Source organism: Dendropsophus ebraccatus, chromosome 12 (genome assembly GCF_027789765.1).
Source record: "Dendropsophus ebraccatus isolate aDenEbr1 chromosome 12, aDenEbr1.pat, whole genome shotgun sequence".
In the NCBI taxonomy this organism is placed as follows: Eukaryota; Metazoa; Chordata; class Amphibia; order Anura; family Hylidae; genus Dendropsophus; species Dendropsophus ebraccatus.
The window spans coordinates 45,082,366-45,095,598 of record NC_091465.1 but is presented as its reverse complement, the minus strand read 5'-3'; the positions used below and the strand labels follow the sequence as shown (position 1 = coordinate 45,095,598).

General features: G+C 42.7%; 1 protein-coding gene across 2 annotated transcripts in view; it reads right to left on the bottom strand.

Annotated features, from left to right (window-relative positions):
* Positions 1 to 2,566: 2,566 nt before the first annotated feature.
* LOC138769074 (germ cell-specific gene 1-like protein) overlaps positions 2,567 to 13,233 on the bottom strand; it is a 31,070-nt gene continuing 20,403 nt past the window's right edge. Inside the window, exons 3-6 of one of the 2 annotated variants that reach the window (XM_069947275.1) lie at positions 10,903 to 10,950; positions 6,092 to 6,244; positions 4,277 to 4,388; positions 2,567 to 3,092 (exon numbers count right to left, since the gene is read on the bottom strand). In XM_069947275.1, coding sequence (XP_069803376.1) covers positions 2,762 to 3,092; positions 4,277 to 4,388; positions 6,092 to 6,244; positions 10,903 to 10,950 — 644 coding nt within the window. In that variant the 3' untranslated portion in view covers positions 2,567 to 2,761. The remainder of the gene's footprint in view (positions 3,093 to 4,276; positions 4,389 to 6,091; positions 6,245 to 10,902; positions 10,951 to 13,233) is intronic. The other variant, XM_069947276.1, reaches the window with a different exon arrangement.

Below are 13,233 nucleotides of genomic sequence, written 5' to 3'. Positions count from 1 at the left end.
GAACGTGAACGATATCTGTAGTGTAACGATTTTTTGCGGTCGTTACATCGTTACATGGTCGTTTAAAAACGTGGGGAAATGTAGGTAGACATTTCAAGAACGACTGAAAGATTTTTTATTCAACGTAAAGATTAGCGAATTATTGTTGAAAGACCAACGATTTTTTTTCGACATGTTGAAAAAAAATAGTGAACGACTCAACGACGATTTCGCTGTTGTCGTTCGCTCGTTTACAGCTATTCCACAGAACGAATATCGTTAACGAGCGGTCGTTTGAACGATTTTATGAACAATAATCGTTCGAAAAAGTTCCGTGGAATAGGGCCTTAACTTTCCAGGAATCCTGACTTCCAACTTGTTTTTGCCTTTGCCTAATGATTTAGACCTGATGTGACCTCCTGCCACTGACTTGGTCTGTCTGACCTGTTCTCCAGATTTGATAATCTGGTTTTAACCCTCATTTATACATCCGTTTTCCTGTCCGCAATTGCAGACAGTACATATGACCAATGTTATTCAATGGCCCATTTACACGTCCGTACATGTGTACAGAGCTACTATCCTGCTGTAACGCGGACCGGCATTTGCGGCATGCATCGTTATGCTAATGAAGTGCCAATGTAGTGCTCTGTAAAACATGGAGCACTGCAGATGTACATTCCTAGAACAGGCCGCTGGCTGCACTACAGACGTGTGAGTGTAGCCTTAGGGTCCTATTAGACAAAGCAATTTTAAGTTTTCTCTGATTAACGATAAACAATTGCAAATGAGCCTTTTTGTAAACTACCTGAAATCATTCACCATAATACATGGAATAACAGTCATTAGATACGAATGTAATTACCATTGTTTTTATACTCTATAAACCTTGTGATCCCAGCAAACGAACAATGTGTACATACAGCAAAAGATTTGTGAACGATTAAAGGGGTTATCCAGCACTACAAAAACATGGCCACTTTTGCACCACTCTTCTCTCCAGATTGGGTGGGGTTTGAAACTCAGTTCCATTGAAGTAACTGCAAACCACACCTTAGGGCCCTATTCCACCAGACGATTATCGTTTGCATAATCGTTAACGATTAACGATCTCAAACGACCGCTATTGTGAAAGACCTGAAAATGTTCACTCATTTCCATGGAACGATAATCGTTACTTATGATTGTAATTGCGATCGTTTTTCTTCGCTATTTATTCGCTATTGCGTTCGTATCTATCGTAACGACCGAACGATGTCTTATTCAATGCAAACGATTTGCGAACGAGCAACGATAAAAATAGGTCCAGGTCTTATAAAGCGATCAACGATTTCTCGTTTGGTCGTTAATCGTTAACTACATTTCAACCGAACGATTATCGTTTAGATTCAAACGATTTAACGATAATCTGAACGATAATCGTCCGGAGAAATAGGGCCCTTAACTGGCGACAAGAGTGGGGCAAAAGTGGCCATGTTTTTGTAGCGCTGGGGAACTCCTTTAATGAATAACAACGATTTTATGGTCAGCTCAAAAGATCCAATGAACAAATTTTCGTTAGTCGTTTCATTGTTGCCTGCATACACACAAAAAGATTAGTGCTTATATTCAAACGATTTAACGATTTTTCCCATGATAATTTTTCCCTGTAATAGGCCCATTTGGTGTTCACTCAGCCTGTCTGGTATTTTTTCCCCTACTCTGTACTTATTTTAGAGTAGGAACTGTTGCCAAGTTGGTGGGTCCATCATTTAGGGACCGTTGTTGGGATAAAAGCAAGGCTACACTGTTCCCTGCCTATGTGACTATGTACATAAAACAGATCTTATTAATTTGGGGTCTTGTTCATCATTCTCAGCACAGATACAATAGCACAATCTTGTATTGATAATATATATTACAGTGCTGTGCACTTGAACTCATTTTTAAGATAAAATGCAGCTCTTAAAGCGAATGTACCACCAGTAAATTCACTTTAAGTTTTGAACATGGATAGAATAATGCAAGTGCAAAGAAGCTAGTGCCGTGGTCCTCTTTTTGAACCATGAGCCGGTTCCCGCATACGCCACCATTCTATTCCCAGGCACCGGCCGGGGGTGAAGCACTGGAGCTAGGCCAGTCCGCCCCCAGTGGGAGGAAACACCCGCTACTCTATGACGTGGCTCCATTAGGATCAATGGCGTCGCATCATAGAGAGGTGGGAGTTTCCTCCAGTGCCTCCTTCACCCCCGGCCGGTGCCCGGGAACAGAACTGTACGCAAGAACCAGGCCGCGGTTCCAGCTTCCCTGCACCATTCTATCCATGTGCAAAAATTAAAGCGAATGTACTGATGGTAAATTCGCTTAACTAGACAAGCAGTACAAGCGATATTTTGACGATACTGAAAGAAGATCAGGATTGAAAACTACAATCAACAAAAGAAAGACCAATGGAAAAACCACAGTTGCACCAATGTGCTCTGAATACACATATAGCCACACAACACCACATTGAAATGCAAAGGTAAGTTTTTAATTATATTTTACAACATGACCTTTCCTATGCTATATCTGGTATTAATGAGATCTCTATTGTTTTACTCCCAGCTTGCAATAAAATGTAGTCATCCTGAAAGATTACTAGTCTAGAGACATTTCTTGGCTCATTTCAGTGAATTTTGTGTTGAACGATATTATTAATATTTATCAGTATCACAATACAACTAGGTAATTCACTGAGGCAGAAAAGCATAATAGGTTATACTTGACTATGCTTGTGTTTGATGTACTTTATCTAGCAATGTCAGCATTGTTCTCCATCATTCTCTACTTCTAGGCTTCTTTCCTCCTCCTTTGCTGCACCTGGTAGATCAGTGATGCTGCCAATATCCACAAAGATTGGGCTGCCAAATCCTTTGTGCCAGTTCAATGGGTCTTCAAGTGAGCCGCTAACCGAGAAGATGTATTTCTCCCAGAGGAAACGCACCATTTCAGAGTCCAGGAAAGGATTGCATTCTCGTACATTCTTCTCAAATATCCTTCTCCGGTACTTAAATTCCAGAATTGTTTTAGTGTAAGTGTTGAGTGTAAGAACAGAGGCTGACATGCATAATGTAAAGGACAGCCATGCCAAACTGAAAAAAAAAACAAAAAAAACTTTACTTTAATTGTATAAACATACGCTAGAAATTGTTTGAGCAGCTCTGACCGCATGATTATCAAGCCTGATAATAGGTTCTGTAAATGAGCGCCAATCTAGATGGGAACTTGTGTGCACAGTTGCTCGGTATTTCTGGAATCTGGTGGTATCCCAGTATGATAAAATGCTTCACATATAAAGAAAAACTTTCACCACTTTTAGCAAAATGGTTGACTTCAATTCAATTGCTAGGTATCTGCTAAAACATGTGGAACTCTGTGGAATAGTAAAGACCTGAAGACCTCTATGTATCTCTTACAGGGGTGGGCAATTAATTTTCCCATGGGGCTATATGAGAAATGGAATGGTCTCAGAGGGGCCAGTTCGCATACCCCCTGCCTTCCCCCGGGGCCTCACAGCATCTCAGGGCAGCTCTTGCCGACTCCAATAGCACTGCCCCACCACCGGTAAGCGGCACTACAAGCACCTGACGGTGCCTGCTGTTCTTATATTTACCTGGCCTGGCGCAGTCCCTGGTTTTCATTCTCCTGGCTCTTTGGTGATGTCACTTGTGCACCGGTGAGCAGGGAGAGTGAACACTAGGGGTCTACGCTAGGCAGGGTGAGGGTGAGTGTGTGTGTCCGTGGGTGGGCGAGGAGAGAGCAGGAACTAGTACTTGGGCTTAAAGGGGTTATCCAGCGCTACAAAAACATGGCCACTTTCCCCCTACTGTTGTCTCCAGTTTGGGTGGGGTTTTGAAACTCAGTTCCATTGAAGTAAATGGAGCTTAATTGCAAACCGCACCTGAACTGGAGACAAGAGTAGGGGGGAAAGTGGCCATGTTTTTGTAGCGCTGGATAACCCCTTTAAGCACCAGGGAAACAGCAAGATGGTCGCTTCTTACACTACAGCAAAGGCATCAGGATAATGCTGGGATCTCACATGTAGTTTTTAATTTAGATTTAGAAGCCAAAGCAAGGAGTGAAACCGAAATAAAGGGGAAGTATAAAGCAAACACTGATTCATATATTTTTCTTTTGTATCCACTTCTAGCTTGGTGTACACTTATGAAGAGGTTCGGAGAGGCAGGATTCATTTTCTTTTAAATAAGCTTTGTTTGAAATGTGCAGTGTACTGGGATCCTTTATCTTATTATTGATACTTCAAGTATAAACTCACCCAAAAGACCAACCATAATACCATGTCTGTGGCCTCCAGTCTTTTGGTCCAAGATTAACCGTCACCTGAAAAACGGTCATGTACATCATATGGGCCACCATGCCAAGTAGTCCTAGTAAAGAGAGAATCAGCAGGCTTAGTACATGAGCTTAGTATCTAACCTTATTTCCACGGGGGAGAATACCTTTATTATTTGATTGTTTTCTAACAGCACAGTATGGCCCTAGCAATCTATACACACCATATTACAGATCTGCACAACACGGACTTCACAGGACATGTTATGAGGATACAAAAACGTACCACAAAAACCTCTGGTGCCATAATGCCAAAACTGTTTATTGCCATGCTCCCCATTCACAACTATGGTTTAACTATTTGGTTGACTATCTGCACTTTTCCTTGAATAGTCAGGTGGGTAGGATTTATTTTTTTCCAAAATGGGGAGTGAATCATAGGCTTAGGGGGTGTTAATTTGAGGCTGAGGAGGTGTAAATCAAGGAGTTGTGAATCAGCTCACACCCCCATAACCTTACATTCATGCTTCTTTTAAAAAAACAAAGTTCACGCCCATCTGATGATTTAAGAAAAGGGCAAGGTAGTCACAAAGATAATATGGTATAGCAACATAATAGTTTTGGAATCAGTCTTCTTTAACAGAACCATGTCCATAAGCAACTATGTACTGAAATCTGGTATGGATATTCAAAGAATTGTTTTTTTTAATGCACTGTAACAGTGAAGCGTTGTTCACGTTGGCTCAGTAAACAAACCCTTTTTTCACTACTAGTTTTTCTGCTATTTTGAAATTTTTTGGTTTTCATGCATTTGTTTTACATGATTTAATGAAAAGAGGACAATAGCGTAATACATGCCCATTTTTTTCCTATTTGCTATTTTTACTTTTAAAAAACAAGTGAGGCACATTCTGTAAATACAATTCAGAAAATCTTCAAACCCTTTAACTTTTTTACATTTTTTAAAGTTATGGGGGGAGATTTTTCATACATGGTGTAAAGTGAAACTGGATCAGTTGCCCCTAGCAACCAATCAGATTCCACATTTTATTTTTCAAAGATTCTGTGAGGAATGAAAGGTGGAATCTGATTGGTTGCTAGGGGCGACTGAGCCAGTTTAACTTTACACCATGTTTAAATAAATCTGCCTCATGGTCTTGTGCTGAAATACCCCCGAATGTGAAAACAGAATTTTAGAAATGTTTGATAATTAGTTAAAAAGAAAAATTTGGTTTGCTTCTTAGGGTATGTGCATACTACGGAAAATTGGCGGAGAACTTCAAGCAGATTCCGCTGCATACCCCTGCTTGAAGTTCCAGCCGTCCCATAGGCTCCATTCTATGCTCAGGCAGGTTCCGCCATCCACCCAAAGAATTGACATGTCAAAAATTAAGTACTGAGTAAAGGGTCTGAATGTCAATGCATTATTTTAGTTTTTTCTTTTTCTGTAAATTATGAAAGATTTCTAAAATTCTGTTTTCTCTTTGTCATTATGGGCTTTTGAGAGCATTATGATGGGCATCCACATGGATGATGCATCTACATCACAAAGGACTACGTGGTCATAGGCCACAAACTAGGTTACACTGTTATTAGTAATGTGCAAATAAAAAATGTCTCTTTGTGAACTTTCGAATTGTTTCTACAAATAAATCTACTCCAGTTTCTGACACTTTGTGGCTTTTCCTTCAGCATCTTAGTTTGGCATAATTGATGTTTGCTATCTAACCTGCAGTGTGCAATAATTATAACTAGGCTTTTATTTTATTTGATGTAAAGAAAGCAATAGACCGCCTACCTGATAGCACTGTAATGATAGCAGCAAATGCATTGATCTTCAAACCGTCTATAAAGTTACTAGAAGTGAATAATTCCAAGCACATAAGCAGAAAACCAAGGCTGAGCAATATAATGTATAAAAACTCTGAGATGACCGACAGCCAGAGGACACCTGTAGGAAAGGGGAATTTCCTGAATTGTTAATGTTAATAGTATAAGCACCAATCTATAGCATTGATTTATTCATGGGTTATGGTCAATCAGGGAGCCATTGGCTAGGGGCAAAGACTTTAGTAATGTGAGACATTTTGTTCATAGCCACCCGCAGCACTTGCCAGGCTGTACATTCTGCCAATAGCGTAGCACATCATGGAAACAGAGTTGTGTGCCACAGACAATTTTGATGACTACAACATTTGTCTTTAATCTCTCTCATTAAAGGGACAGTGTCGCTTTTTTTTTTCTTTACAAAAAAAATTTAATCACAAAAGATAAGTGGTTTAGTATTTTTTTATTTTTTTTTGGCATGTGTCATCAGTGTTTTAAAACACTGTGATGTTTGCACAGGGGGCTGCCATCTTGGGGAGCATCTGTGTATGACGTCATTTCACGACATCTACACAAATGCTGTACGGCATACACACAGCATTGAAGTGAACGGGACGGAGTCCGTCCCGTTCACTTACACTGTGTTTCCTAAGCTGTGTACTGCACATGTTCAAAGACATGCGCAGTACACAGCTGTGGGAGGGAGGGGGCGCCATCTTACTGAAGTCCTGTGAGAGGTTCTGTGTGCGGCCGGAGGTGCAGTGAGGAGACACCAGTGCCGGGGCTCTGTATGTGCGGCCAGACAGCGGGGGCAGCAGGCAGATGAGGAGGTAGCTGGACGGCCGCACAATGTGAGGAGCCGGCCTCTTATCTGTGCCGCTCTGCTGGGGGGTGAGGGGTAGCAGAGGAGCTCCGGGATCTGTCAGGAGGATGGAGAGGACGTATGTGCAGGGGGATGGGGAGACTGATGGACGGGCTGTGTGTAAGGAGTTCTGTACTGCAGCCGGCCTCTTCTCTGTCCCCTGCCTTGCTCTGCTGTATCAGGGGGGGAGGGGCGGCTGTTAGCAGAGGAGCTCGGGAGCTGACAGGAGAGTTGCTATAATCACTGTGGAGGATAGTGCATGTACTTTCAGCTTATCTGGCTGGGACCCCACAATAACTACCAGTACATACATCAGATACATGCATTATCCTCCACAGTGATTATAGCTATAGAGAAATACACCAATGTATTAGCTCCCAGGACAGGAGCAACTCGTACAGCTGTAGGGGCTCCTAATGTAACCAGTCACTGACCCAGCATAGGAGCCCCAGTCACTTATCACCATCAGCTGCTGCTGTCTCACTGAGGTGGCTGCACATAGCAGAGCACAGGCCTTTCTCCAAATCTTGAAATTGGTACAGTTAGCCCCAATACACACTCACCATAGCCTGTACTCTCCTATATTATATACCTTCTCTCCATGTGTGACCCACCCCCTTGCAACTCACCCAGCCCTCTCAGCTCTGCTCCATTGCCCTCTCAGCTCTGCTCCATTGCCCTCTCAGCTCTGCTCCATTGCCCTCTCAGCTCTGCTCCATTGCCCTCTCAGCTCTGCTACATTGCCCTCTCAGCTCTGCTACATTGCCATTGCCCTCTCAGCTCTGCTACATTGCCATCGCTCTCTCAGCTCTGCTACATTGCCATCGCTCTCTCAGCTCTGCTCCATTGCCCTCTCAGCTCTGCTCCATTGCCCTCTCAGCTCTGCTCCATTGCCCTCTCAGCTCTGCTCCATTGCCCTCTCAGCTCTGCTACATTGCCCTCTCAGCTCTGCTACATTGCCATTGCCCTCTCAGCTCTGCTACATTGCCATCGCTCTCTCAGCTCTGCTACATTGCCATCGCTCTCTCAGCTCTGCTACATTGCCCTCTCAGCTCTGCTACATTGCCCTCTCAGCTCTGCTACATTGCCCTCTCAGCTCTGCTACATTGCCCTCTCAGCTCTGCTACATTGCCCTCTCAGCTCTCTCCATAGCTGTAACCCCTCCCTCCCCGGACAGAGAGTGCTGCATGGATGTGCCCACATCTGTCCTGCTCTTTCCTTCCTGCTCCCTGCAGTCTCTGTCAGCCCTTGTGTTTCCCATCCTCTCCATTACTGGACAGTAACTTATAATATCACATATTCTGCTCTTTCTGAATGTTTGTTTCATTAGTTTTACATGTTATTCAGAATAATAAATCATTATTTGGGGGGTTTGTAACCAATTGTCGGCATTTCTATGATTTCTTATGGGAAAATTTGCTTTGGTCTAAGAGTGGATTTGGATTACAAACACAGTCCCGGAATGATTTATACTCTTAATCCAAGGCACCACTGTATATCCTACCTCTGTAACATGTGACACTACTGATACCAGAGAACAATAGCCTGTACCCTCCTGTATTATATAGCTCCTCTGTGTACTGTGACACTGCAGTGTATTATGAAAGGCTAGGGACACTTGTTGTAAGTATACTTCTGTGCAGACAACAACAAAATGGTGCTGCCCAGCAGTACACATAATATCACCTTTCCCCTCTTTGTTCCTTTGTGAAAAGAGGGGGGAGGTGATGATGTCACAGCAGTTGAGCAGAGACTGCCTCTTTTTTCAGCACAGCCGTATATCAGGTTACTTTTACCAGCAGTTTTCCTGCTGGAGCTCCCCCTAGGGGCCATCACTGGGAAATATGGAAAATTAGATAGTTAATTTTTCATATTTCTTTACATGTTAAAAAAAAAAAAAAAACACATATAAAGTAACAAAAAAAATAACAAATTAAATTTCATCATTTTTTTTTTTTTTTTTAACTTTGTGACACATTCCCTTTAACTAAGATGGTCTATGCCTTTATATTAGTTTACTTTCTTCAATAAATATAAACAGTATCTCTGCTTACTATATGTACGTGAGCTATTGGCATTGGTGTGGGAGTATCCAGGTGGGAGTATCCAGCTACAGGTATCCAGTTCGGTGTGGTCCTTTGTTCAAAACGCCACTAGGTCACCACACTCAGCGACATTTTTTGGCTTACCATCAGCCCATCTCGGTCCCCCCCCCCCCAGGTGAGATAATAACCCCTTCCCCAGGTAACACGTCTCTATTAGAATCAAGCAGGGACGTGCCATTGAGGGAAGGGGTTATGGTCAGACAGACCATAGAAAATGGCACCGAGCTTGGGAACTGGGCAGTGTTTTAAAAAAGGACCGTGCCACTAGGATCCCCATTCTGGCGGCAAGTAGGTACTGCAAAAGAAAATTTCAGTACCTGTGATGGCACATTAGCTTTAAGGTCAGCCGAACCCGACAGTCGTGTATAAAGTGTATGGGGTTCCTAAAGATGCCATCAACAGATAATGTCTGTAATTTTAGCCAAAACCAGGGGTGGGTCCAAAACATAGAAAATGGTGCAAATCTTTCCATTATAGTTCTCTGTGTCAGTTCCAATTCTGGTTTTGGCTTGAAATACTGATCAAAGTAACATGGGTGTTAAACTTCTTGGGGACGTCTAGGGTGTTTTTTGTAAAAATGTGAAACTACTATTTAGAGTGTATCGGCCATTAAGAATCCTCACCTGATTGGTGCGCAGTTACTCCTGCCGCCAGAGGATTGGGAAACCATTATAGATGAGCGCAACTCAAGCATGCTCAAGTCCAATTGTGGCGCACGAGTTGTGCTCATCGCTAGTAACCACGGATATGTCCATGCCAGGTGAGTTCCATGTACAAGCCTTATTCCGATTCAAGAGGTTTGTGAACGGAACTTACCTGATGTGGTCGTATCTAAAGTTACCAGATCTTCCAGGAGCGACTGCATGCTAATCAAGTGAAGAGTCATAATAACAGGTTCAGCAGGAAAAATTCACACAGAAAAATATAATAATTCTAATATAAAATGTATCAGTATTAAATTCCTGTGATTTATTTCTGTGTCCCCTACTGCCTCCCATGCCAAATTTATCATGGTTTACACCTGGAAACAAACGTCAATCATTTCTGCACAATCCATGCGACATGGCGTGGGTCCGGGCGGCTTTACTAAATCTGGCTGAGAAAATGGAGGCAGGGCTTTATTTAAGACCCACACGCAAATGTCCAACAAGAAATGCTTTACACTGTCTATGCATTTGTAGAGGCTTCTGTTTTTTTGTTGTTAAGGCTGGGTTCACACATAAGTTATCATGCGAATTCTCAGCAAAATCCGCTGCATTTCCTGTCCTGTCAGTTTCAATAGGATTACATACTCGCAGCAGAATTGTCATCCCGCTGCAAGTATGTAAGCGGCAGCCCCCTTAACACTGTGCATAAATTACCCGGTCTGCTCTTTGGCTTGTTCTGTGGCTTCTGGTGTCCTGACATCCCGCTCAACCAATTAGTGCGCTGTGTGAACCCTGAGTGGGACATCCAGATGCATACAATTTGCATACAATTTGGAACGCATAATGTATGTTCTGGGCCGCGGGGGGGGGGGGGGGGGGGGGGTTAATGAGTCTGCCGCTTACATACTCGTAGTGGGCTAACAATTTTGCTGTGAGTATGGTGAAACTGACAGGAGGGGAATTGCAGCGTATTTCGCTACAAGCTCGCAGCGTGAAATTGCTGCAATTCCATTACGTGTAAACGCACCCTAAATATATTTGTTTTGTGTTTTTGAGAGAGAAACACGTCCATAATCATTGCTATAGTTGTAAAGACATAAGTATGGTGAGTAACACAGTAGTGTAAACCTGTAAACACACATATTATGTTAAAGCTGTTGACATATACCTTTTTCGGATTCTGGAGATAATTCGATAAAGCTGCGGCATGCTTCTTCTGAAACAAAATACAACATGATAACAATGTGTATGTTTCCAAATGCATTCCAGCATAGAAACTGTATATGTGTTACACTGTGCACGTATTACTGTAGATACTGTAGTTCAGTGGACATTCATTTTGTGCATGGGGACCTGTCAGTAGGAAAATAGGGGTGTAAATAAGCACATGGCTAGGTGTGGCTAGTTATAATGATTCTGGGCATACTTGCTGTATTTTGTCCTTTCCATCACCGAGATAAAAGCCTATTGTTACCATGCAACTGAGGCTCAAGTGTCCAGGGAGTGTTCCCCAGAATTGCAAGAGCCCAGGTAATCCAGCCCATGCTCTCTTTACCTAGTGGTTATTACCACCCCTGTTTTCTTTCAGACAGGTCCAAGTATAACATAGAATATCATATCTCATCATAAATCACATATGCTCGATCACGAAGGCTAGGTTCACACTGCATTTCCTTCACTATTTTCATTTCAGTACATCTAATTTTGCTGTATACATCAGTCTAATACAGCAAAAAAAAAAGTTGCAGGGCATTTTTTATTGGAAATTGCATACAGCAGAATAAGTTTTTAGCATTCATTTAACATACTGTATACATTTAGGCCAGTTTCACACGTACCGTATTGCAGCGGATTTCACGATATTTCTGCAGCGAAACCCGCTGAGATAAGTTACTTAACTTAGCATCTCCCGGCTAAAAAGAGAAAACATTACCTTGTTCGTGCTTCAGCTTGTTTCTCCGTGGTCACTGCCGTCCCAGTGCCGGCACAGCGCACTGATTGGCTGAGTGGAACGTCAGTGACCCCAGAGCTGGAGAAGCAGGCGGGAGCATGCACAGGTAATGTATTAGCCCGGCAGCGGTGGGTTAAGTGGGGAGGGGCCACATTCTCACAGTGGAATGAAAACCCGCTGCGAGAATGTGGAGCCATAGGAAATGACAGGACAGAGCATCACAGCAGATTTCCCTACAGAACTCACAGCTTGAAATCTGCTGTGATGCAGTGTGCGTGAAACTAACCTTATACTTATTATGAATATAAAATGTATATGTTAAATGTAAAAAGAAGCAGAGCCTATTGACACGCTAGAGGTCTAATCTCCGGGAGCTTGCAGGCTGGATGGCAGTAAGCTTACTGCCATCCGGCCTGTCAGGGCCTGCAAGCTCTCGGACATTGGACACTGCTGGACCTCTAGCATGTCAAAACGCTCTGCATACCATTCCGGATCTTCCGGCACTGAGAAGGGGCAGCACACAGCTAATTCAAAGCATTCAGTGGTGCCATGCTCTTAGCACGACTGCTTGAGGTGAGCGGCACCATCACCGTCATTCTTTATATACACTGAACCTGACAGATTGACACAATGTGCGCCGTTCAGTATCTTTTTTCTAGTGCAAATGTAAAAAAAAAAATAATGAATATGCAGTGTAAACATAACCTAGGATCATTGAATTTATTTTAGTATTTTATTTTTTAGCATTACTGCAGCTTATCTTTCATTCACATTAATGGAAGCTGACCTGCCTTGACCCAGCATGGCCAATGTATGGGACTATCGGATTCCTGCTCTGTTTCACTGTGTATAACACATCTCTGGCAAACAGCTGATGATCAGAGTGTCAGTGGACCACTAATATTGATAATGTGTGGCCATAAACAAATTTTGCCCAAAAAAACACATTTATAAGGCTGGGTTCACACTATGTATATTTGAGGCTGTATTTGGTCCTCATGTCAGGTCCTCATAGCAACCAAAACCAGGAGTGGATTGAAAACACAGAAAGGATCTGTTCACACAATGTTGTAATTGAGTGGATGGCCGCCATATAACGGTAAATAACTTCCATTATTTCAATACAACAGCCGTTGTTTTAAAATAACAGCACATATTTGCCATTAAATGACGGCCATCCACTCAATTACAACATTATGTGAAAAGAGCCTTTCTGTGTTTTCAATCCACTCCTGGTTTTGGTTGCTATACAGCCTCAAACATCCAGCCTCAAATATACGTAGTGTGAACCCAGCTTGAACCCCCAGACGACCACATACAGATATGGCATGGCTGCCTAAGACCAGACAACCGATTACGTACAGTACGCCATGCTTTTGGAGCCCTGTCCTTACCATCAATGATAGGAAGCAGAGATTATGCTGCCACCCATCACTAACCCCTAATATGCCGCTATTAGGCCGCATTTAAATGTGATAGAAGCAGTTTGAGTCACTTTCCAATCGGTGTGACTGCAGGGATTCTGATTGTTATCTCTTACTGCCAGAG